This window comes from Dermacentor albipictus, chromosome 10 (genome assembly GCF_038994185.2).
Source record: "Dermacentor albipictus isolate Rhodes 1998 colony chromosome 10, USDA_Dalb.pri_finalv2, whole genome shotgun sequence".
NCBI lineage: Eukaryota > Metazoa > Arthropoda > Arachnida > Ixodida > Ixodidae > Dermacentor > Dermacentor albipictus.
In genome coordinates this window covers 90,203,600-90,228,125 of record NC_091830.1, presented here as the reverse complement: position 1 = coordinate 90,228,125, position 24,526 = coordinate 90,203,600, and the positions used below count along the sequence as shown (strand labels likewise).

The following is a 24,526-nucleotide window of genomic DNA, read 5'->3' as shown; positions in this document are numbered from 1 at the left end:
ACTCAATCTTTAGGGAGGCCTGAAGGATGGCTACAACCAAACCGCCACAAATCCTCGCTTTCTATTTCTGACCAGGCATGATTTTATTACTACTTCACTTGAAGTTTGCGTTTGCGAAATGTCCTAACGTCAAGTACAACAAAAGTTCGTTTTTTGATGTCCTGAATAAGTGACCTGCACACAACGAGTAATGGTGCAAGGAAGATCCTCAACTTCGGGTGTACCGACGTGAACAGAAAGAGATGCGCTACGTGCTGCATGTGATTGAAATGTTATTCGAAATGAAAAAAAAGCTGTTAATCAGCTAAACATAGCAGAAGTACCTAAATGTGAACTATTGACTGTCGCATCCACACAATTTACGCTGGTAGTTTCGTTTCTGTGCTGCTTTATACGAGCTCTTTGATATCGCTCGCATTTTCATAGCATTACTTAAATTACCAGAGATGTAACAGTCACATCTTTATTCTTTATGCACGGCTTACTCTTGTCAGAACCTGGACCCAAAAACTATGGTGGTAAGTGACTCTTCCGGTTGCTTTTACGCCGTTTTCTCGGCAAAAAAATCGTAACACGTATTGCAAGTCAGTGAGTCTTCGTAATTTAGTCATCGATAAAAGGAAAAGTTACTCACGCCTCAAAATTTAGCACTCCGTTCCTTTATCCTTCATGTATTAGGAATGTCAGTGGTCCTCCGAGAGGCAAGCTGTGTAGTCCTGTGTGTACTCTTTAGTAATTTAATTTGCTCAGCATATTGCTTCTACACAGACCGCCGCCACAGAATGTCATATACGGAAATCACATGATAACCTTCTGGCTTCACGCTGCGAATATCCTGTGTGGAAGCAATTCCTTGCTAGCTTCAGCGCACCTCAAACTGCAAAGCGCTTTTTAGAAGAACAAATCGGTTAAGTGGCGTAACTTTGGCAACTAAATTCAATTACTCGAGCACTTGTGGTTACAGCACCAAACAGAATTCAACCCTTTATGTAATCGGCATTTTTTACTGATAATATTCGCTGTGGAAACAACGACTCAAAAGGATCAGGAACGTTTCTGGAAGCCAATAATTAGCCAGATTGTTGCTTGATCGGGCCTTTGCAGTATAGTCTGCAACGTCCAAAAGATACCATCATATTTGACGGTAAACTCGCATGCAGGAACGCATAAGGTTGCATGGTTGCGTCGTGGTGAGACACCACAAGTCTCTCCATATAGGCAATCAGTCACTGTGTATTGGCTAATGGCTCGAACAAGGATTAGCGCGGAACCAATTCAGACAGATAAAGAGTTACACCACAATGGAGTTATTGCAGTTATTGTTTGAAGTGAGTTCCAGCGCAGTTCTTTGTGCTACAGGGCTGAAGGCCCATATGTGGTGTGTGGTGGAGTGGTGAGTATGAAATGTCAAATATTGAACACCCAGCAACGCAGTAGCAGTGTGAGCCATGAATTTGCTTTGGAATGTTACTATCGGGAGTTGTAAAAGTTGGTTTGTGCCATACCTCATTGGAAGAGACGTCTTCACTGAGTGAAGAGGTCTATGCAGCGATCACCGTACTATGGAGCGACCGCATCTTTTGATTCTGACTTTGTGCTCTTACGCCTCCACGCAATGGCAGTCTAGGTAGCGTTGCTGATTGTCTGAGGTCGTGATGGAAGGGCCCAAATCAACAAACATTTCTATTATACACAAATGCTGCCGTCCTAGATCAGCGATAGGGGACGAAATGCGAAAACACTCGTGTACTTGTGTTTAGGTGCACGTTAAAGAAGCCTCAAATTCTCAATTCCTGTTCTAAATTTCCCTAGCCCCCGACTATGGCGTGCCTCATAATCAGAGAGGGCTTTTGGCACGTAAAATCCCATAATTTTTTTAAATTCATGTTAATGCTACAACATAGAATCGTCGTTCCATACGAAGGAAGATTTTTTGCAAAAGGCTGATGCAGCAATTTAAGCATACAAGTATGCAGGTTATTTCACATTTGAATATAAATAACCCATTTTTTATGTAGTTTCTAGAACTTTTAGCTCATTCTTTTAGTGCTTATTCTTCTGTGTACATTCTTGAAATACCGCCTACTTTTTATGATGGTAAAGGAACGGTGAAGCACAGTGTGCAATAGTTGGGGCCTCATAGCGTAAACTATTTCAATCTCTTTTTATTCCAATACCAAGCCCAATGCGGGATGCTGGGGTCCTTATTGGGGTTGTAGACTTGGTCACGATCTTCTTGGTTGTCTCGGGTAGGAGTCAGCGTTTCGGGGGCAAGTGCTTTAGCCTGCGACTTGCTCGGTTTCTTTTCTTGCCGATGAGGGCTTTGACCACGGCCACTCGGGGGCGTCCGGTACATGAACGCAATGCATCGCCACCAGATGTCACATAGTACTGACGGTCAGGAACGCCGTAGCAAAAGTGTAAATAGCGAAACTAACCCTTTATTGGGCGAACCTGTGCACAGAACAACAGGCTACACTCAAAGCACAACAATAGCGGAGAACACAGTCAGTGATCATAAAAAGCTGAGCAGCGGTTCAAGCATATCGGCTTTTATAAATTAGTCACCGAATGTGCCGGAGTAATAGCTAGTGTCCGCGTGTCTTCCAGAAAGTACTACACAGTTTGCGTCGCGCATACAAACACATTACACGCTGTTCAATGAACCCAGAGAGCGCATAGAACCATCGAAAACATTCAAGAAATGTCCAATACATGCCGGCACGTCCTGCGCTGAGTGATAATATTTGTTACATGGTTAAAAGCGGTCAGCCGAGAAAGGTGAACAAGTACACGTGTCAATATACGAATAAACGGGTATATCACGGCATTATTTGCCATTCCAGGCTTCATGCACAATTTATCATTTCCTCCAGCCTTCAAAAATTAGCATGAAGCATCACTAAAATACACACAGCAGAACACATCAATTTTCCTTCATCCACAATGTGACAGCTTAGTGTGCTTTATCTGCAACATTCTTTGTGTATTTTGCACTTTAAATTGCACTTCCCTTCGAAGATTTGCCTTGGAACTGGGACACTTATTCTTGCTAGTGAGTTGTCTTCATTTGCTAATAAAGTGAACACTAGATGCGTAGTTGAACAGGTTGATAAAAGTGACTGTTTGTTGGTTGTTTATATTTTGTACCGTTATAGACTGTTACACACTCTAATGTTACACAATGAACAAAAATCCACATGTCTTTTTTTGTTATTCTGATCTCATCGGCCTGTGTACTTACGAAATGTTCACTTTATTTATCGTAAGAAAATATATTTATCAAGGTCTTACTTGTCATCAGGTAGGCAATAGGCAAGAGGAAAAGTACGATTAGGTCAAGGTAAAATGAGCATTACGCAGCAACGCAACAAAAAAAAAATCCTCAAAGTAACAAAAGAAGGATATGCCGTTTCTAAGTACCCGCGTCATAGTAGTGGGCGTGTATGCGTACCCACCCCCCAAAATTACGTATCTGTTAATAAATAGCTGTGAGCACGCGGTTAGTCCGTCACACTCCTTGAGCCATCACAAGGGATCGTATAGCCGTGTAAAATCCAAGACGCAGCAACAGTACCGGAGCCTGCTGAAATTGCGTTCTCTCTGTGCGAATGGGACGGCCTTACCAATAAGCTGTCAGCTAGAGCAAATATTGATATTCCATGTCATCTTCAGTGTCCGCGTGCTTTCAATTGATCGATTGGGCCTCGCTCAGCGATCTGCTAGGCTCAGCGTTTCCTGACATAATAGAATCATCCCCGTAACAATGCACTGGTCCGACCTTAAGCATCGGTATAAAGATGAATTTTAATGTGGTTTTTTGCGAGCTTTCAGAAATGTCACGAAGGTCATCTTTAATTTTTTAGCGAACCTTAAGAAAATTCTCCGTTGATTACGATACTATCCAATGCGATATTTGAGCACAGTTCTGTGCGTGTTTTGTTTTTGCAATATATTGAGGCAAATAATTTGAGTGAACCATGTAGCAGGAGTTGTCGATTGCCAAAAATTTACTCTGCGGTGAAGCGCGTCGACTCTTGAGCTTGACTCGTCCAAGGTCCCAGTGTAATCGGTGGTGCCATGTGGATTCCAGAAAGTACTACACAATTCGTATAGCGCATACAATGACATTAAAAGATAATGGCAAAACATGACAATCGAAACAAGCGCGAACCAGACCAAACCAAGCTAACCAAACAGCGCATGAGAGAACCGACGCGAGCAGACGATAGTGCGAAACGAGCAATCAGGCTGAGACTACACCTGAGTACGCATCGCGCGGTCGGGCGGATCCGCATGAAACCAGCTGCCCGTGCGCACGTCACTTAATTGGCCGCTCTTGTGGCTCTCCGCCATTCGCGGCTCGCGTCTTTCTCCTCCCGCTCCACGTTCTCTCTTTCATCTTTCGCTGTGCTCGTTCTCGCGGTTACGCCACCGCCGCCGCCGACGCTTGCCGCAGGAACGGGGCCTGAGCGCTCCGCTCTAAATGTAATCTAGCGCTTACCAATGTGGAACTGCAATGCTAAAATCTAAACCTAAACCTATTGACTATTTAATCCATAATTTTGAGGATCTATGCAGTTGGCAAATGAGGAAAATAAGAAATGAAAAGGTGTGCGCTTTATGGCGCAATTATTGGGCAATAGAGAGAACGAGAGCCGCTGAGAGCTACGCATATCCAGGGGCCACTCTCCTCCCAAGCTCCTGCTCTCGGATTGCAAACATGCCTCAACCACAGAAGATTAGACATTTACATATAGAAACATTTATTATATATCGACGTATATACGTGTAAGTGCATATGGCGCTTCAATCGGTAATACCCTTCTACCTGTTCATGTAACGGTACGTCATTTAATTAAGGAACCACTAAAAAGTGCTTCGCACCAGGATACTTATCCGAAGAAATTTTCGGTCGTAATTTTCTCATCAACTGCGCTTTTTTTTTCAGAAACAGAAACCACTAATGTCTGTTCTTTGCAGCTTTATTCTACTGCCAGGTGTACGACAAAAGTTCGGAAGCGCTTAAGCTTTGCCTTTAAGAGCGGAACGCGATAGCATTAAGAAGTCTGTGACTGCTCCTCACGCTTCTCGGCAACTGCAGCTTATGTTACGTAATCTTTACCGGCAAACACTTGCGACAAATGTTACGCACGAAGGCGCGCTTTCTGGTTCTATTTTTTCCTGCTCAGCCAGGGCAGCGCACGCCACGCTGTGATTGTTAGTTACGTTTTGCACATGGTCAACTCACACTCAACGCCGCATACGCCGGGCCCACTGCACAACGGTGCCCTTCAAGCTATCACGCTATGAAACAGGCAGAGATATGCGGCTTAATAGTAGATTGTTAACTACTCAGAAAATATAAACCAGCATAGCGGAACGTTAGGCTAGCGTCCCTACGTCGTCTCTTTCGTCTTGTTTGGGGTTGTCTTTATTGTCGCTCTCGTGATACCGTGAAAATATTTTAGTTTATATTCATTTATTTCAGCGGCAGAATGTCGTCTTCCTGGTCTAAGGTATTACTATTTATATGGAAGTCACTATATAGCCCTTCTGAACGCTTTCCCAACCTCTACATATTTATTTATCTTGATAATTGACTACTTCCAATTTGGAATATAGCACGCGTCTGATTTAGAACAGGAAAAGAAGTACCATTACAAGGGGGGCAAGCAAATAAAGAATTGCAATTAAAACAATAGAAGTTCTAATGACGTTGTTATGGATATACAAGGACTGACAGACAGCAAGAGGTGTGTGCACATGATAATTTAAACTAGGCAATAGTTTATTCGTGGTAGAGAATATTATGATAAAATTAGGGATCAAGACGCATAATGTTTTCAAGACCTGTCAAGAAAGAGGAACCATGTAGCCCTACTTTCTGGCAAAAACATGGTAAACCATTAACTCAAAATCTTTTAGTTATCCTTTAATGTATAGTAGGGTCATTTTAAAAAAAAGATCTAAATGTTTTATATAGTGACCCTGTGGAAGATGTGGTGCTCCTGCAGAGAAACTTTTTTTGTGCAAAGCGTCGACCGTCGCTCACATACGAACGAACACCATAACGTAGTGTTCGAAGTGCAGCAGACACCAACTTTAGCATGTAAAGACCAAGTTCTCAATGCTAACGCTTAGCGCTGACTTTTTTTTTCTCTTTCACTCGCGCATGATACGAAACGGGCAGCTACAAAGCATCAACTTCCTACCGGTAAGTGCTGTTTATTCTGACAGACTTTAAGAGGTAGAGGCTGCGCGTTCCAAGCCCGGATCTCGTGCTCTAAGTACCCACGAACGCGCCGCGGTAGCGCAATGAATGCGGCATTTCGCTCCTGAGCACGAAGTCCCGGATCGAACCTTGATAACGCGGTCGCATTGCGATGGTGGCGGAATTCGGTAACGTTCGTGTACCCTGCAGTTGGTGGAAAGCAATGGACCCTAGGTGGTCGCGGTTGATCCGGAGCCTCCCCTCTATTTTGCGTTTGATATGCAGTTCATGGTTGCAGTACGTAAAACCATAAAATAAACTTATTTCGTACTTTTATGCCAACTTCTTTCTCCGTCGCTTCTATTTTTATTGAAAAATTGAATTTGTCGCCGTCAAGGTCATTTCTGAAATGAATGAAAGGAGTACATACCTAGAGGACCAAAGAGGTAGACTGCTTCGGCTGCTGTGTCGGCGGAAGATTATACGCACGCACGCACGCACGCGCGCACACACACACACACACACACACACACACACACACACACACACACACACACATAGCCAGATAGATAGATAGATAGATAGATAGATAGATAGATAGATAGATAGATAGATAGATAGATAGATAGATAGATAGATAGATAGATAGATAGATAGATAGATAGATAGATGGATGGATGGATGGATGGATGGATGGATGGATGGATGGATGGATGGATGGATGGATGGATGGATGGATGGATGGATGGATGGATAGATAGATAGATAGATAGATAGATAGATAGATAGATAGATAGATAGATAGATAGATAGATAGATAGATAGATAGATAGATAGATAGATAGATAGATAGACAGATAGATAGATAGATAGATAAGCAGGCAGACTTGAAATGGCTCATGTGTAGGCAACTCATGCTATTCGCCTTAACAGCTGCCTGGGTACAAAATCTTTCTATCCTAACATCGACCTCTAGGATAGTTCTTGATTTGTATTTGATTATGTTGTTTTAATCACGCTATTACTACGCGTAAGTCGTTATGAAATGTTTAATTTTATGGTTTTGTCAAAGTGTATGACGATGTTATGTTTAATATGATTGTTCTGTGAAAGTGTACGACCATGTGAAGAAAACTTGTGTGCCTCTGGTGTTGTCTTTCCCAGTATGGGGGTGGGCGAAGGACTCCCTCAGGCCATCCTTGAATGGCTTTTTCCTTCGCCTCCACCACGTCTATATGGAAGAAACCAATAAAGAATGAATTAATCCACCAATAATCAATGTGTGGTCGGCGCGGCCGCCTTTCGATCATACGTCCTCGGGCTTAGCCGCGCAACGCCAAAGTCACTGCGTTAGAGTGGCTAGAACTGCGAGGTGTTGAAACAAGCCTCCGAAAGCTTCTGGGTATGCGCGTTTGCTTCTAAGTGGCACAGTCGTCGGGGGTACTTGGCGACTGGGAAATAGTGACTTAGGGTTTGATTTATCCAACATGGGTAGTATACAAACGACGCAAAAGAATGACCCCTCAATGATTTATGCGGATGACATTCTACTAGTAGCGGACTATGCCAGAGATTTGCCAGGTATAGCACGACTATGCCAGAGACTATGCCAGGTATAGCACGCAAGTTGATTCTGTATTTCATTTACGTAGTGTTTACATTAAACTAAGTGTTTTTGTTCCAGTAGGGCCACGCGTATCCCAGTCCTCTGACGCGCTCAACGACTACGAGTGACCTCGAAATGCTTATGTTTACCTTCCACGAACTCGGTTGGGGGTCAGAAGCGTCTTGGGGCAAAGAACTGGTGGTGGAGTGCGTTATAGAGTCGGCCTGCGCGTCTTGAGAAATCCGTGTAACCGATTTCCCAATGCGAATTTCCCCACTATCACGCACTAGAAAAACTTTGAGGCTTTTTATGCTGAACACTTCGCTGAATGGAGCCCGGCTTTTTAGGCATCTGTCAGACCGTCTTGTGGGTTCATTCGGAAAGCAATGCTACCAAAAATATGTGCCTAACTTGTTTTCTCTGGTGTTGGTGGAACCGAATTTCTCGGGTGTTGGCGGAACCGAACACACGTCGCTCAGGATCGTCAAGCGCAGTAGCCCAATGGTTGAGCGAACTCCACAACATTTTCCAGGCTCCCCGAAACTACTCACCGTTGTAGAGCGACACATTCCTGTTGAAAATTGCCTACTTACATCACTCATCATCATTAGACATCACACTAATTAATTTTCAACGAAAGAAAGAACAAAATAACCTTTAACTAGAGTTTTAGGTATTCCCATGTGTCGCTGTGGAAGGTGACCTTCCGCGCCGTACATGAACTCCACAATGCGGCTGGTTATGTCTTGCAAGAAATCTGACCCCTCCGGTCGGATAGTTTAATACATTACCACGTGTGGAGCGGGTGTTCGCCTTCGCGTATAGTAGGAGCCTAAGAAGTTTTCGAAATTATTTGTCATGTTGCTTTTAACTTTGTTCATTCAATAAATACTTTACTTATCTATATAAATGCCAACGCTTTAGGCGATTCAGCAATTCGTTAGTTACTTATTCATTGCCGGCTCGACTGCCACTGTTGACAGGTTTTATGACAGAAATGACCTGCGACAAAATAAAATTATTCTTGCACTTTATAGCTCCGTAACTTAAATAAGACATGCTTGTTCAGGAACCAAAGGTCCTGGTTTCTAATTTAAAAAAAAAATGTGTATTTGGGCCCCACCATAATTCAATACTTCCTATGAGTGTACACTGAAGCGAACCTAGCACAGTGTCCATTGCATGGTGGATGTGTGCAAGAACCTGTTCTCAATCCTAAGGGCATAAGTTTACGCAATTTAGAGCACCGTGGTTGAAATTAATATACCGATAGCACAGATGTAGAAATTAGTGCCTTTATTTGCGCATTTGTACTGACCATTTCTTCCTTCTCACACGCTGCGGCTTGGCGAACCACAGGGCCCTCATGTATTGTCGGTAAGCTCAAGTTACTAATCATATTAAAAGTTGAATACTGCATAGCGCATATGACTGCGCATTGCCTATGCGATCGAGATACCGTTGCTTAAATCATTTCGCTTGTGTATGGTGCTCTAGGGCTGAAAGGAGTTCTTAATGAACTCTACAACTTAGACCGCGAGGCTTGTCCCCCGCTACATCAGCCGGCCTTTCTTAAAATAAATCCGTATACTGACTTCACTGTAATAATACCCAGGCGATGATCGGCAGCTCACTTTACGCACATCACCACCTATGGCTAACCCATCTGCAGTTCAAGAGAATGAAGTAGGTTCGTCGTGTCTTTATAGGAATTGTTCATTTAGCTTTATTGAGCAAACTTCTTGCCACCGCGGACCACGGAGCGTGTGACAGGCACAGCATGCCGGTAGAGACGCCAACGTAAGAGAACATTGTCACGCGTTTAAGCACACTGTCTGCGGCCTGAGGTGTATTCTCAGGATAAGTGAAGTTTTACGCAACGAAGTTCTGTTGTATCGTCCGCATCGTGCCCAACAGAAAGCGCCTACGCGTTTGGGTAGCGCAATGACCGGGCCTACGCGCGGCCATCAGCCATTTGATGTGCGCCAGTCGTACGTTCTTCTGTCAAGCCTTGCTCTCTCTTGCACCACATCCGCCACTCTTCAGTTCACTGCGTCCCTCGAGCCCACATGTAATGTACTTGCGGGAAGAAGGGTTTCTCCCTTAATTACTCACAACAGCGTCCTCTTTCGCGTCCTTCCATGTGGCTATTTTACGTGCCGCAAATGCATCGCCTGCTGTCAAAAGCAGGAGCACTGAACAGGTATGAATGACCTGCAAGGCGTTTATTGCCCATAGTCTTAAGTACCGCGGTTTTAGTCGGTAATGACACGTTAGCATGAATCCACCAGAGACAGCAAATCTATTCCCAGATCGTCCTTTGTCCGTAGCGTGATACGTGATGTACGGAGTTGCATGCGTGCTCATTTCACCCTTTTTTTACTTCTAGTTCCACCTAGGGCAGCATAACCTAAAACTATTCCAATATATTTTTATTCCAGTCTCCGGACGCCAAATATTCGTAGCAGCCGACACAAGCATCGGGCGGTCACTCGCAGGGTTGTCTGAACAAACCAATCAAACGCTCTCCTCATTCATACGAGGTCACATTTGTTTGCTTGAAAAACGAATAGCAATGCCTACACTGTGGGGTTTGTGTTATCTAATTGGTTCACAAGAGGCGAAGGCCACGCTCAAGTGGAGAGGAATTCGATGGGGTCGAGCCAGTGCACTGAAAATAGATAATCGGATGAAGAGGGTGGTGCCGCCGTCTGTGATTGGTCCGGTTTCTGCCACTTAGCTAGCGGTGGCTCGTCGACGATCGCGGCGGCATGCAACAGAAGCTTAACAATGACACCAAAACGGATCCTCAGCAAAGAAGAGTTGGCGGAACGAGGTCGTAAACGTGCCGAAAGTTCTTCAAAACGTTACACAGCCACGGAAAAAGTTCTATTATATGCAAATAAACCCATCCTCTCCGGCTGCGAATAGCCAGTGCTTCAGCGATCGGCGGCAGCCGTGTTTTATTTCTTTCGGAACGGGGCAGCCTGCGGCTATTCAGAAGAAAATTCAGTTTTGTTCTGCATTGTAATACATCTTTAACGCGCACATGCCACTTTGATGCCATGAGTTCTTGTGGTTTTCTGACGTCGCGTGAGAGGCAGGTGAAGTGGGCGCAGCACGAAAAAGAGCCGAGGGCTAATGGCGGAAGGGCGAAAAGGCGACCAATGAGAAATAACGATTTTTCTTTCGTTCAGTCAAATTATGCATAATCAGTCTGCACACGTCATATCGCATGGACAGCTATCGCTGATTTCGCGACGCCGCGTGACAGAGAAGCGAAATGGGTGGTCCAAACAAGTTTTTGACCAATTGCGGAGGTCTGATTGCAGCATTGGAATAGAAAAGTTTGGAATAGTTTTGCGTTATAGCGGCCCTAGCCACAACAACAATCCTGAAAGCGTGGTCGAGATAACACAGAACCAAACACGGCGACTAACGTAAACCGGCACTCACGATGCACTCACTCTACCATACCTTAATCCTGCTGCAACCACACCTGTGCTGCAAATTTAGATGATTGTAATGTAGCGAGATCACTTTAAGAGATACTTTTCAAGAGGCCCTGAACCACTTTTTATTTAGCTGGAGAATGACGTTTCAGGTTAAAATGGTCTGTTTTTGAAATACTTTGCCGTGAAAAACAGTTCACTGCCTTGATGAGAAGCGGAGTAATTGGCAATCAAACAAGCGCTTCGCTTTGCTTTCGCTTCTTTTTTAGCAATTTGCCCTGCGAAGGCCACGGCGGAGTGAGGCGTCCGCAAAACACTCCTACTGAACGTCACCTCTGCACGCAGTTCCCACTTGATAGTAGATGTTAACGTCGACGCCAGTGCTTGCTATTTTGACGCCTAAAACGCCCCAATGCACGCCAAATGCGTTTGTCCCCACCTCATGGTGGCGGCGGTTTCTATGACACGTAGCAAACCACAGCTACGTGCAACGGTAGTGCATGTGCGCAGCGTTTCGTTTGTACACGACACGGCTTGTGTGCGTGCTAGCGCTCATATCCACCAGTCTGATGTTGGTGTGTGCTGCGGACGGACTTTGTCCTTCACCACCTAGACCGACAGATTGTAGCAAGATTCAACTCGCGAATTTGCGAAGCGCTATCATTTAGTCTGCCAAGGGGTTTAACTTGGAGCGGCCATGAGTGAGCGCGCCCTCGCTAGCATGCGTGTGGTCTGACTTTAAGGTTCACGTGGTTCGAGGATTGTTGAACAACAACAAGTAGACGAAAATAGCGAGACCCGACGGCTACGACCCGGGTAAGCAGGGTGACCAAAGCCTAATTCCAATGCGGATGGCCGCACCGAGAGTCAGCAGCGAGAGACCGTTTCTTCCGGAATTACCTAATTATTATTAAAATTAGAAAGCAGACTCTGCCTTAATTCAGCCTTTTTATGAATCTGCATCCATAAATGTATACGATAACTGTAGTAAGAAGCGCACTGATCCAAGGACCCTTCTTGATTGACGTATCCTCTTGGCAAATAGTTGCCTTGTATGGAAATATGCTATATTACGAAATAAAGCGTCCACAAGAGAGGGACCAGCAGGTTCTGTTGAAAAGAGAGACTTTGAGAGAAAGGTGATTTCACGTTGCGCTTGCAAGGTCGACACCCATCGAACGAGTGCAAAGCTTAGCTGTGATTTGACAACGGCGTATGCTATCCGCGGACTATGTGCTTTCGCCAAGCCCTAGGGGTGGTTCAGCACTCCTTTAACAATGTACAACTCTACACCTTCTAAGAAATATTCAAACCCATAATTTCAGGGTCTGCTCTTCTTGCTGCAACTGGTATCATTAATACGTATGGCCATACCCTCCAGGGTTAACGTGAAGTAGCACGCCTGTAGTGGTATGCTAGCGCAAGCAGTTTTCACGTATGTGAGACAGAAACCGGTGAAGATAAAAGCTTTACTGATTAGTGTTGTAGTTCATAATGGCCTGTGGAGGCAGTATGTTAAAACAGTTTTGGCATTTTTTCTAGTTGGCTCAGAAAAATCCGGACAACAAGCGCAGATATAAAAAGCACGACAAGAAGGACAAGGAAGATGAAGAGAAAAAACACAGCCAGAAGGTACGTTCCCTTAGTATGCTCTCTGCTAAAACATTTTACCACATGCCTGCACAGGATGAATGTCGAAGCTAATGCGATTAGCATAGAAGCAATGCAACCGCAGACCGTTGTGCCACTACCGATACGCGAAGGCTGTGATATGTCTGTTCAACCGCCCAGAATCCTATTTACGCATTTTGAGCACCTGCAGCTGTCCTTGGCAGTTTCCAGTTTGCCAGTGTAACCTTCTATAGCTGAGCAGAATGTCATAGCTGAATACACAGTAGGTGAATGTGATGACGTGAAATACTCGACGCAGTATTTCGACAATGATCTTCTCCCTTTTTGAACTCCCGCTGATGTTTCTGGGGGCTGTAACGTGCCAAGGGAGACGACGCTTACAGCAGCATGGTCAGTGCAGGGAAGAGCCGAGGTTTATTGAGAGCGTGGCTTATAAAGACGTGAATGCGGGGTGCGCTGTACTTACTGCGCATCACCGATGCGCATCCGCTCTGGTATAATCAGTACACGTGTCCGATACAAAGGCCAGCAGTCGTGCTCCAGTATTTCAGCTGACTAATACCCGTGTCACACGGGCAACTCAGATCTCCTTCAAACTTTCTTCCCTTAAAGGACCGCAAGGGAGTTTCACCTCAAAGGAGTTAGCTCCGTGTCACACGGCCTATGGGTGAGCTTTCGAAAGCTGCCGCTGGGAGCCCATTAGGCGCTGCTCACCTCGTACGCAGTCATGAAAGAAACACGTTATATAATGCTAAAAATTTTGGTTACATTTTTTTACAAAATCGCGTTGACCAAAACAACAAAAAATGGCGCAGTCAGGGCAGACGCAGCAGCCATTCCGGGAACAACCGGTTCGAGAGTCGAATGTAGCTGCTCAACTCAAATATCTTTGTCAGTGCTCAAATACTATATTATATGCAATAAAAACAGTTCTAATTGCTGGAAAAAGTGAAATTAATAAAATTGAGGGTGATTTCTTGACTCGAAATTCAAGCATGCTGGCAACAATAGTACTCCTTTCAGTGTGCAAGGGAGATCTTCGATCTCCTTTTGTTAGGAACTTCCTTAAACTTCCTTTGCTAAACGACTGCCGTGGGACACGGTGCGCATCTCCCTCGAGATAAAGACGTCCTTGGTTGAAGGTAGTTAAAAGGAGTGCAGCCGCGTCCGTGTGACAGGGGTATTAGACACTTATCCTTGACTTAAGGAAAGAATATGAATTATTCGTTTCCTCAAATTCGCATTTTCAAGCCAACTCAAGATGCAGTCTGAGTACAAAATTCACATCTAGATGCATTGGGTACAATAAATTCTGCACACGTAGTGAAAATTGCGCAGGACTAAAAAAATCTAATTGAAGTTGAAAGTTTCCGAAGATGCCGTTAACTAGTTCAAAATTTTGCACGTTAATTTATGTGAAGCGTCGCCAGAATTCAGAAGAGCTTTCCCAGGACACAAGTAAACGTTCGAATGGTCCTGTTGCCTACGAGTTGCCCTCGTAGCCTTTGCCAGTTTCTTCCTTTGGGCACAAGACTTTCGCTGCGCTGTGACGGCGACATTTACTTTCAGCTGTGCATGTTTCATATATTATTTTGAACTTTTGCGTGTCCCTTCTCATGTCAGGGTGATCAAGGCAAAAGCTGGTTGGATGGCTCACACCTGCAGAAGATCTCCAAGGTTATTGTGGTGGTTGTTGAACCACAGTATCGCTATCCAGGCGGTCATCTCCGCAATAAGGCCCTAAGCAAAATTGTTTGGAGCCAGAACAACCAGAGCTTGCTGCTGAAAGATTCAGCCGCTTTTGGGGCTTGTCCTGAACGCAACAACACCAGAGGAATTTGCTCGATGGCCGATCACAAGAAAGAAGCATATCCTACGCCTGCTTACCCTTAACCTCCTGGATAGCTAGGGTGGCTGCTTGGGATAGTTGGTAATTCATGATCAAAAATAATGTACAGCGCGAGGGACAAGGACTGCGAGAGACGACATACACAGCTCCGCTAAGTAAATAAAGCAAATGTCAGGACTGGTCCACTGGATTGCGCCGCGCAATCACGGTCTGTATAAAAAAGATACCATGCAGTGATTGAAGCTATGGTGGTCTGTCGGCTCGCCTACCACTTCCCGTATCACCACCGCACTCAGAAAGAACTGGTTCAGGCTAATAGTATAATCATGTCGGCGGTTAAGACCGCACTGAGGCTACCGGTCCACGCTAGCGCAACCCGTTTCCTACAGGCTGGTCTCTATAATACCCCCTAGGAAATCCTAGAGGCACAGAGGAGTAATCAACTCGTGCCTCTCTCGAACAACCACTGGGAGAGACCTACTCTGAGCTCTGGGGTCTGAGCCAAGGGGCACGATCCCGAACGAAGAGACGTGGTTCCTGATTTATGTAAGACCACGACTAACATGCAACTTGAACCGTTGCCACGAAACATAATTTCGCACCACTATCCCGGCCGACGCAAGGCGTGACCAGACTACTGTGCCCGGTGTTATCGCAATCGCGAAGACATCCTCTATGTCGACGCCGTGGTCTGTCTGCTCGAAGGAACGGTCCCGGCTGCTGCCATGACGGAGGACGGACGCATAACATGTGTACCTCGATAAAAACAGTGCGCACCGGCGTGGCTGAGGAGGTCGCATTAGCCCTAGCAGTGGCGCGTGTGGCCGCGGATTCTACCATTACAGAAATCTGCACCGATTTTTAAAGTGCATACAATTAATTCATTCCTTCTAGGCGTAGAACCTAAAACGGTCACACACATTTTATAAAACACCCCTTCGCTTCCCTATCTGGTGGCCATCACGTGGGTGCCTGGGCATGAGTGTGTCCCTTGGAAGGAGCATGTTAATGCGTATGTCTTAAGTCTTTACCTCCGCACCCTCGAAAACCACTTAGCCAACCCCATGTAATAACCAGGAGAGAAGATCTACACCTACCGCCAGATTATCAGGTATTACAGGAAAGGGAGATTAAATTTACCTGCCCTCACCGTTCCCTTACCAATCAAAGTTCAATTTGGCGCCAGATTCAAACGAAAGCATTTGTGTCTCCCGGTCTCGCACATTTATTTTACCCTGGTCTACGTAATCCACAATTTGCCACCCGCCGAGCGCCCCGTGCACATCTTTTCCACTGTTTGCGGAGCTGCCCCAAGCCCACGGCGGTGCACTCTATTCTCAATCCTTCCTTTCCTCGAGGGAGGTCACTCTTTGGGCCGCTTGCTCGGATGACTAGCTCTGGCTGGTGGACTGGGCCTGCCTAGAGATGTCGGCCAAGGGGCTCCGGGACGTCTAGGGGCCCCGCCACATCTAAATAGATAAAATAACGTTTTATCTATCATTGGGACGCATGTGCCTGTCGTCACTACATCAAGTTGGTGCGGTCGTCCCTCCAACGTTCGTTCATCGTGTTCCTCGCCCGTTACGCAATACCCGGTGCCGTCCGTCCGAGCTCTGAGGCAGTGACGCAATGCCCTCCACGTTGGCCACTTGGAATGGCCACACTTTTGAAACGCGGTTTCGCTGGTTCGCCATGTTGACGTTCCGGATAAGCGGGGGCCCTGCAGCGCCCACGATTCCACCCACCGCATCGCGACGGCGTTGCCAGCCGCCGCGTTGGTACCGGCTGTAAAAGCAAAGTAAAAATGCGTGGCACGTGCTCGAGGCGAAAGCTTGGCACAGACAGTGTTGCTCACAAAGCCTGCTGTGTTGGTTGGCGCAGCCGCCGCTCTGCTTGCCGCCTTTGCGCTTCTGCCGAAATAAGCGCAGGAACGACAGCACGGCTCTAGGACCACCGTCAAGACTGCCTACAATACCAGAGTGAGTGATGGCCAGGCACATCAGGGGTACGTCATGCTAAGGAAGCTGCGCAGGTCGACAGATGGGAGCTCTGGCAATGGCAGATAGAATCACTGCGACATAGTTCGAATTATACAGGCGAAAAGTGTTTGTTTCACTGCATGAATCAGAAAACGGCTTTTTTTTCCTCTGTAATGCCGGCGTGACGAGAACGGTGCATCACATTCTCCAGGGTTATGGAGATGTTCTATTTCCTTTTGCTGTACTGGGGCATCGCGAAGAGCTCCGGCCATCTGCCTTTCTAAGACTTTCCTAAAGGCCTTGAGGAACGAACTGAGGAACCGCTTTCTGGTCATCAGTGCGGGCTTCACATAATGCATGATGAGGCTCCGGTAGCGCCACAGCGTCGGGCATAGATGCCACCAGCATTTGGAGCTTCGATGCAATTGCTGGCGTTATCCAATTGCTGGCGCGTCTGCCATGACTTGACGCCAGCCGCGGAGCGCTTCGCCCATGTTTCTAAACTGCTCTTCTGCAATTCCCAGATTGGTTGCCTTGCCTCAATCTTCCCCCCCCCCTTTTTTTTCTCTCTCTCTCTCTTTCTTGCTCCGCTGCCGCCGTCGAAGTATATCAAATGGTTGAACATTTCAACGTGTTTTCTGTTTCTTGAAGTGCCGCAGTCTTCTTCCTTATTACAGTGCAAGACCTGCGAAATGGGCCGTTGTAGTGCTTGCCGAGTTTCGCTGGACGGTGTTGACCAGATTCTAGTGTGCTCTAAGTGCGAGCTTGCTTTTCATGTAGGGGATTGTTCAGGGGTATCTGAAAAGGCGTTAATTCGAAAGCGCGAGACGTCACTGAAAACGGGGAAATGCTCCTTCTGCAAGCCTGTCGGTGGAAAGAGCCATGATCCCGCTGCAAATCAGGCATCTAATAACAACATCCTTGATAACTTAGCAGAAATTGACCGCAAGCTAATTTCTCTTCACGAGCTTCCGGCCCAGGTTTCATGCATAGAAAAATCTGTTCAGGTCTTTTCTGATCATTTCGACGCTATTCAACAGCGGCTGGATGCTCATGATAAAGTTATAAAAGACGCTAAGAGTCTGTTAGACAAAATTGAGAAACAGGGCACATTTCAGCAGCTTTCACAGCGGGAATCTGATGTTGAGGATCTTGAGAGACGGAGCAGGCGTTTAAATATGGAAATTCAAGGTGTGACTGAGGATGACGGAGAAGACCTGTTGAGCAAAGTAAAGGGAGTCGCCGGAAGATAACAGGTTGCTTTGTTGTGCAGGTAGACCTTCATAGGTTACCTGGAAAGCCAGGGAAGCCGCGAGGAATCATCGTACGTTTTGCACGCGAGGAATAGGCCACTGCTTGGCTCGCTAACAAACGAAACCTGAGAAACAGTCATGATAGGGTTTACATAGCTGAAAATCTGACCCTCGTACAAGAAAGCTGCTCTACTTTGCTAAAGAATGGACTAAAAGTTCTGGCTATAGGCATCTTTGGTGTCGTAATGGGAAAGTCCGGGTACGTAAATATGACGGCGATCCTGTGGTTGTTGTAAAATGTTCTGACGACCTTTCTGCCCTAGCTCATTATAAGAGATATTTTGAGCTCAACAGAACCATTATGCACCTAGGCTTTAAAACAAAGACAGAACTGTTCTCTACACTACGCGTACAAAAAAAAGAGGATTGAGCTGTACACATCTAAATGTGCAATCAGCGAATAATAACAGAACAGAACTGGAAACCTTTTCAGAAATAGAAAACTTGTGCGATGTAGTTATGCTTACTGAGGCGTGGTGCACTGACGCTAGCAATATTCTTCAGTTACCTAATAAGAAAGTTTTCTATTTAAACAGAGAATCACGGCGTCGAGGAAGTGTTTCCTTGTTGCTAAATGAGTGTGTATCATGTGATCCATCTGGCGACTTTTCGTGTACGAATGAAAATATTGAGGGGCCATGTGTTTAAACCAATGATACCTTATTTGCTGTTCGTTACCGACCACCTGATGGCTGTTTTAGTACTTTATTCATGTTTATGGATAGTCTGTTGTCTGTTTCCAGTGAAAACCGAAAATGTGCAGCTATTTGTGGCAACATGAATCTTGATATGGGTTCTGAAAACGCAGCGACGCGCGAGTTTGTAAACACATTTGTACAGAACGGCTGCATTCATTCCATAGAATCAGCAACTACGGCTACAGTTACAGTTACAAGTGACAGTTACCGCAGTTACAAGTGAAACTAAGCTTGATCTCGTTTTGACAAGTTATCATCCTTCATGTATTATCAGTTGTGTTTTGGCGCATTGCATGGGTGATCACATGCCAATTTGCATGTATGTAGAAAGCGCAAACATTGCGATACGCAGCGACGCATCTGACATATTTCATCAGGACATTACTGAGCAAACGCTGCAGGCTTTTCAGGCAGAACTAAGCGACGTAAACTGGGATAATATCATTCCGGAAAATAATGCGGGAGTGGCTTACGCTAAGTTTATCACAATGTTTGTTGATGTGTATTCAAAACACTTCGTCTGCAAAAAACGTAACCATAAAAATGTCAGAAAACCTTGCCTAACAAAATACCTGTTTAAGAAAGTACAGAAGCGTGGCCAGCTTTATGGTAAATTTGTAAAATACCGTGACCATGCTGAGCTGAATGATTTTAAAGAGTATAGAAATAAAGTAGCCAAAGAGTTACAAAAACCAAAGACGCATATTATTTCCAGATGTTTTTTTCTTGCTCTCAGAGCCACAAACTTTGGAATAACCTGAATTTTGTATTGGGGCGACAAAGAAGGAGCGAGTCTATAGAACGAATTGCCTACAAAGGACAGAAGTTATCACGGCAGGAAATGGTCGAACAGGTTAATAAACATTTTGTGTATCGCGATACCTATGTTACTTTTGTAAACCTTCCATACCTTACTTTCCCTGCAAATCAAAACACGCTCTTTTTCCAGCCTATAGATGTTCATGAAGTGCATACAGTATTTTCTATTTTTAAAAACTCGTCATGCACTGATCCTGATGGGATACAAATAACACCGTTAAAACTTGTGCTACATGAGATCACTGAGATCACGCCTGCCCGCAGTGGTGGAGAACCGAGATCAACCGACCACATACAATGAAATTGCGCAGCACTTGTATCTCGGCAGGAGAGGCTTTCCGCTCCCACACAAAAAAGTTAAATAGAGCGAAGATATTGACCCTCAGATTATTGCAAACAGGCTCGTATCCCAGCCCGGCTGTATTCCACAAACTTTATCCCGACGCCTATGCCACTTGTTCTTGCAGGCACAGCAATGACTTAGCTAGCCTAGACCATATGCTCTGGCGTTGCCCCTCGTTACTTGGCACAGAACAAATCAATGAAGACAAGTGGCTCTCCACTATCAAGAGCCTTGATGCCGGGGCGCAACTGTTGGCTGAGGACCCACGATGCGGCGGTCACGCATGGTCTGACTGTCCCAACGTGGGAGCGGCCCACAGCGCGTTGAGTCGCGTACCTCAGGACCTTCATTTAAGCTTTGCGTCCATCCATCCATGAGGTCACTGAGCTACTTGTACACATATACAACCCATGCATCTCAACTGATGTTTTTCTTGGAAAGATTAAGAGTGCGAGAGTAACAGTACTCCATAAGAAAGGCAACAAACTAGACATAAATAATTACCGGCCCATATCTGTTCTCCCTATCTCTTCTAAAGCTTAAGAAATTATAATATTTGTAGGTTTAAACTCATTCTGTAGTAAGCACAACTTAATTAGCGAATCTCAGTATGGGTTTCAAAAAGACAAGTCCACAGAATAAGCCCTACTGCATCGTAAACAATATATCCTTACCAATTTCGGAAAAAGTTCATCACTCTCGGTTTATTTGTAGATTTCAGTAAAGCGTTCGATTATATTACCCACACAATTCTTTTTCATAAGCTCAATCGTTATGGAGTTAGAGGATTTTCTCTTGTATGTCTTAAGTCATATCTTGAATATAGACGCTAATAAGTACAGATAAATAGCTTCAGGTCCCAAGAGAGGTTATATACTTTCTGGAGTTCCTCAAGGCAGCATTCTGGGTCCTTTGCTTTTTATTCTATATGTTAACGATTTTGTAAATATTCATTTCAATGTAAAATGTTTAGTTTACGCAGACGACACCAGTATATTTCTAACATCGCGTTCTTACACCGAGCTTATCACAATATCAAATGAAATGCTCCTGAACCTAATATATGGTCTAAGCAAAAGTGCTTATGTGTCAACCCAACCAAAGATAAAGCTATAATTTTACGTCCAAAAGGGGCCACCTCCCCTTTACTACTTGGCATAGCCTATAATAATGCTCCGATTGAACTTGTAGAAAGAATCAAAATCCTAGGCGTGCAATTTTCTTCATCGATGCTATGGAATGACCATGTAGACTTTCTAACGCAAGAACTGAGTCAGATAACAGGTATATTAAGCCGAAACCGTTACCTTCTTCCTACATCAGTTAAAGTTCTATTCTATAGCGCCTTATTCACCTCTCATCTCAATTACTGTCACCTCTTTGGGGCAATAAAACTGATAAGAATTTAAGCAAACTATTTTTATTGCAGAGAAGGATAGTACGCGTCCTCGCAAATGTTCCGTACCATTAACACACGGAGCATTTACTTGACAAGTTTAAAACTGTCACAGTGCGCGAAATTTATAGGCATCGACTTTTGCAGAAGTTTTATCACACGAAAAGGAAGAACGATGTATCCCTTTAGGTTATTATGTTTAGAAGAACGTGTCCCCTCATGTGTCGCAAGAAACACAGAACCCTGGACAGCGCACCGTTTCAGAACCGATTGCCGCTCACAAAAGCTAAAAAGCAACTTACCAAGGCTCTTAAATGCTCACAACAAATCTGGAATTGATACATGTGCCCTCGCCCCATCAGAATTTTCTCGACTTATTCAGTGGGACTAATCTTCATGTCTATAAGGTCAGCTATTTCAGAAGTGCAAATTAGGTGAGTTTACAGCTTTCTGTTCACGTTGATATGACCTATATATATATATATATATATATATATATATATATATATATTGTCACGGCTCACTTGAGACAAGAGCGGAGAGCGTTATTTTAATCTTGACAATTAGAACAAGCGTTCAGTGTTCGCTTCTTCTTCTCTAGCACGCTCGCTTGCACCCACGAGGTCGTCGTCCTCGTCGTCAGCGTGGTTGGGCACAGATGGCGTCGCGGCATTTTCCCCCCTTCAGAAGGAGCATCGTCCCGATGCTTGGCGGGTAGCACCCGGTGTCCAGCCCACCAGCAAGTGTCCATGTCATTCAGCGAAATAAGGTTTCATGCGCACCACGTGCACAGTCTCAGGCAGGTCCTGATGGCGCCGCGAGCAGGATTGGCTGTCAGGAATGACTTCATAGTTGACGTCGCTGAGGCGTCGTAGAACCTTGTACGGTCCGAAGTATCGGCGCAGAAGTTTCTCCGCGAGGCCTCGGCGGCGCACTGGAGCCCAAACCCAGACTCTTTGGCCGGGCTGGTAGACGACGCATCGATGGCGTTGATTGTAACGTCGCGCATCACGGTCTTGCTGGCTAGTTATGCGAACGCGTGCGAGCTGTCTTGCTTCTTCGGCGCGCTCTGTAAAATCTGCGGCGTCATTCTCGGAATCGCTGGAATCATGAGGAAGCATAGCATCTAGCATTGTAGTCACTTCTCGACCGTGGAGGAGTCTGAATGGCGTCATTCTTGTTGTTTCTTGCCGAGCCGTATTGTAAGCAAACGTTACGTAGGGTAAAATTTGGTCCCAGTTCTTGTGTTCCACATCGACATACATGCACAACATGTCTGCAAGAGTCTTGTTGAGGCGCTCCGTAAGTCCATTGCTTTGCGGGTGATAAGCTGTCGTCCTTCTGTGTGCTGTGCCACTGAGCGTGAGTACAGTTCGCAAAAGTTCGGCCGTGAATGTGGTTCCCCTGTCGGTTGCGATGACCACTGGAGCACCGTGCCTAAGGACGACGTTTTCGATGAAGAACTGCGCGGCTTCGGCTGCTGTGCTGCTCGGAAGTGCTTTGGTTTCTGCATAATGCGTAAGGTAATCTGTCGCAACTATGATCCACTTATTTCCTGCAGTTGATATTGGGAATGGGCCCAAAAGGTCCATCCCAATTTGTGCAAACGGTGTTTCCGGCACTTGAACGGGATGTAATAGTCCGGCAGGTTTCGTAGGTGGCACTTTTCGTCGCTGACAGTCAAGGCACGTTCGAACGTAGTGCTTCACGTGTGTTGCGAGCCGTGGCCAGTAGTATTTCTCTTTGATCCGGGCTAATGTTCTTGTGTAGCCTAGGTGGCCCGACGTAGCTTCATCGTGACAGGCCTGCAAGATTTCACTGCGGAGAGTTTTAGGGATGACCAGTAGATATCTCTTCCCTGTTGAAGAGAAGTTCCTCTTAAAAAGAACACTGTTGCGCATGCAGAATGATGACAAGTTCCTTGAGAACAATCTGGGCTTGTTTGTGGTGCGGCCTTCTAAGAAATCAATTAGTGAAGCGAGCTCGTGGTCATCTTGCTGTTGTTGAGAGATGGTAGCTGCACTAACAACTCCTAAAAAGCCTGCGGATTCGTCATCATCTCGGCCTGACGACTCGATCGGTGATCTGGAAAGGCAGTCGGCGTCTAAGTGCTGTCTTCCCGATTTATAGACCACTGTCATGTCGTACTCTTGCAGCCGTAGGCTCCAGCGTGCCAAACGTGCAGATGGATCTTTCATGTTGGTCAACCAACAGAGAGAATGATGGTCACTTATGACTTGAAATGGGCGGCCATATATGTACGGGCGGAACTTGGTAATGGCCCATACTACAGCCAAGCATTCCTTCTCTGTGGTGGAGTAGTTCGACTCGGCACGTGACAGTGTTCTACTCGCGTAAGCGATGACTCGCTCAGCGCCGTCTTGCCACTGAACAAGGACGGCACCTAGACCCACATTGCTGGCGTCGGTGTGGATCATTGTCGGCGCATCCACGTCAAAGTGGGCAAGAACAGGCGGAGTTTGTAGACGGTGCCGCAACTCGTTAAATGCTGCCTCCTGTTCCTCGCCCCACATAAACGGGACATCTTCTCTGGTTAGGCAGGTGAGCGGTGAGGCGATGCGTGCAAAGCCCGCAATAAATCGCCGGTAATATGAGCATAGGCCCAGGAAGCGTCTGACTGCCTTTTTGCCCGTAGGCCTTGAAAACTTTGCGACGGCTGCGATTTTCTCAGGATCAGGTCTGACGCCTGTGTGACTTACAATGTGGCCCAAAAACTTTAGTTCTTGATAGCCAAAGTGGCACTTTTCAGGTTTTAAGGTAAGCCCAGCGGACCGTATGGCTTGAAGAACTGACCGTAGCCGACTGAGATGTTCATCAAATGTGGCAGAATAAACAATCACATCGTCTAGGTACACTAAGCAAGTCTTCCACTTAAGGCCTGAGAGAACAGTATCCATTAGTCTTTGGAACGTGGCTGGGGCGGAGCACAAACCAAAAGGAAGAACTTTGAATTCATAGAGCCCATCAGGCGTCACAAACGCAGTCTTTTCGCGATCCCGCTCATCGACCTCTATTTGCGAGTATCCACTTTTTAAGTCCATCGATGAGAAGTAACGTGCATGCCGTAGCCTGTCGAGGGAATCGTCGATGCGTGGTAAGGGATACACATCTTTTTTCGTGACCCGATTGAGCTTGCGATAGTCGATACAAAACCTCAGGCTGCCATCCTTCTTCTTAACGAGTACCACGGGCGATGCCCAAGGG

At 45.7% G+C, this 24,526-nt stretch overlaps 1 protein-coding gene across 1 annotated transcript in view; it reads left to right on the top strand.

The window, feature by feature from the left end:
* LOC135910205 (uncharacterized) overlaps positions 1 to 24,526 on the top strand; it is a 130,966-nt gene that overhangs the window by 90,036 nt on the left and 16,404 nt on the right. The window contains exons 10-13 of the mRNA XM_065442253.1: positions 495 to 518; positions 6,194 to 6,217; positions 9,180 to 9,197; positions 12,815 to 12,904. Of these exons, the coding sequence (XP_065298325.1) occupies positions 495 to 518; positions 6,194 to 6,217; positions 9,180 to 9,197; positions 12,815 to 12,904 (156 nt within the window). The remainder of the gene's footprint in view (positions 1 to 494; positions 519 to 6,193; positions 6,218 to 9,179; positions 9,198 to 12,814; positions 12,905 to 24,526) is intronic.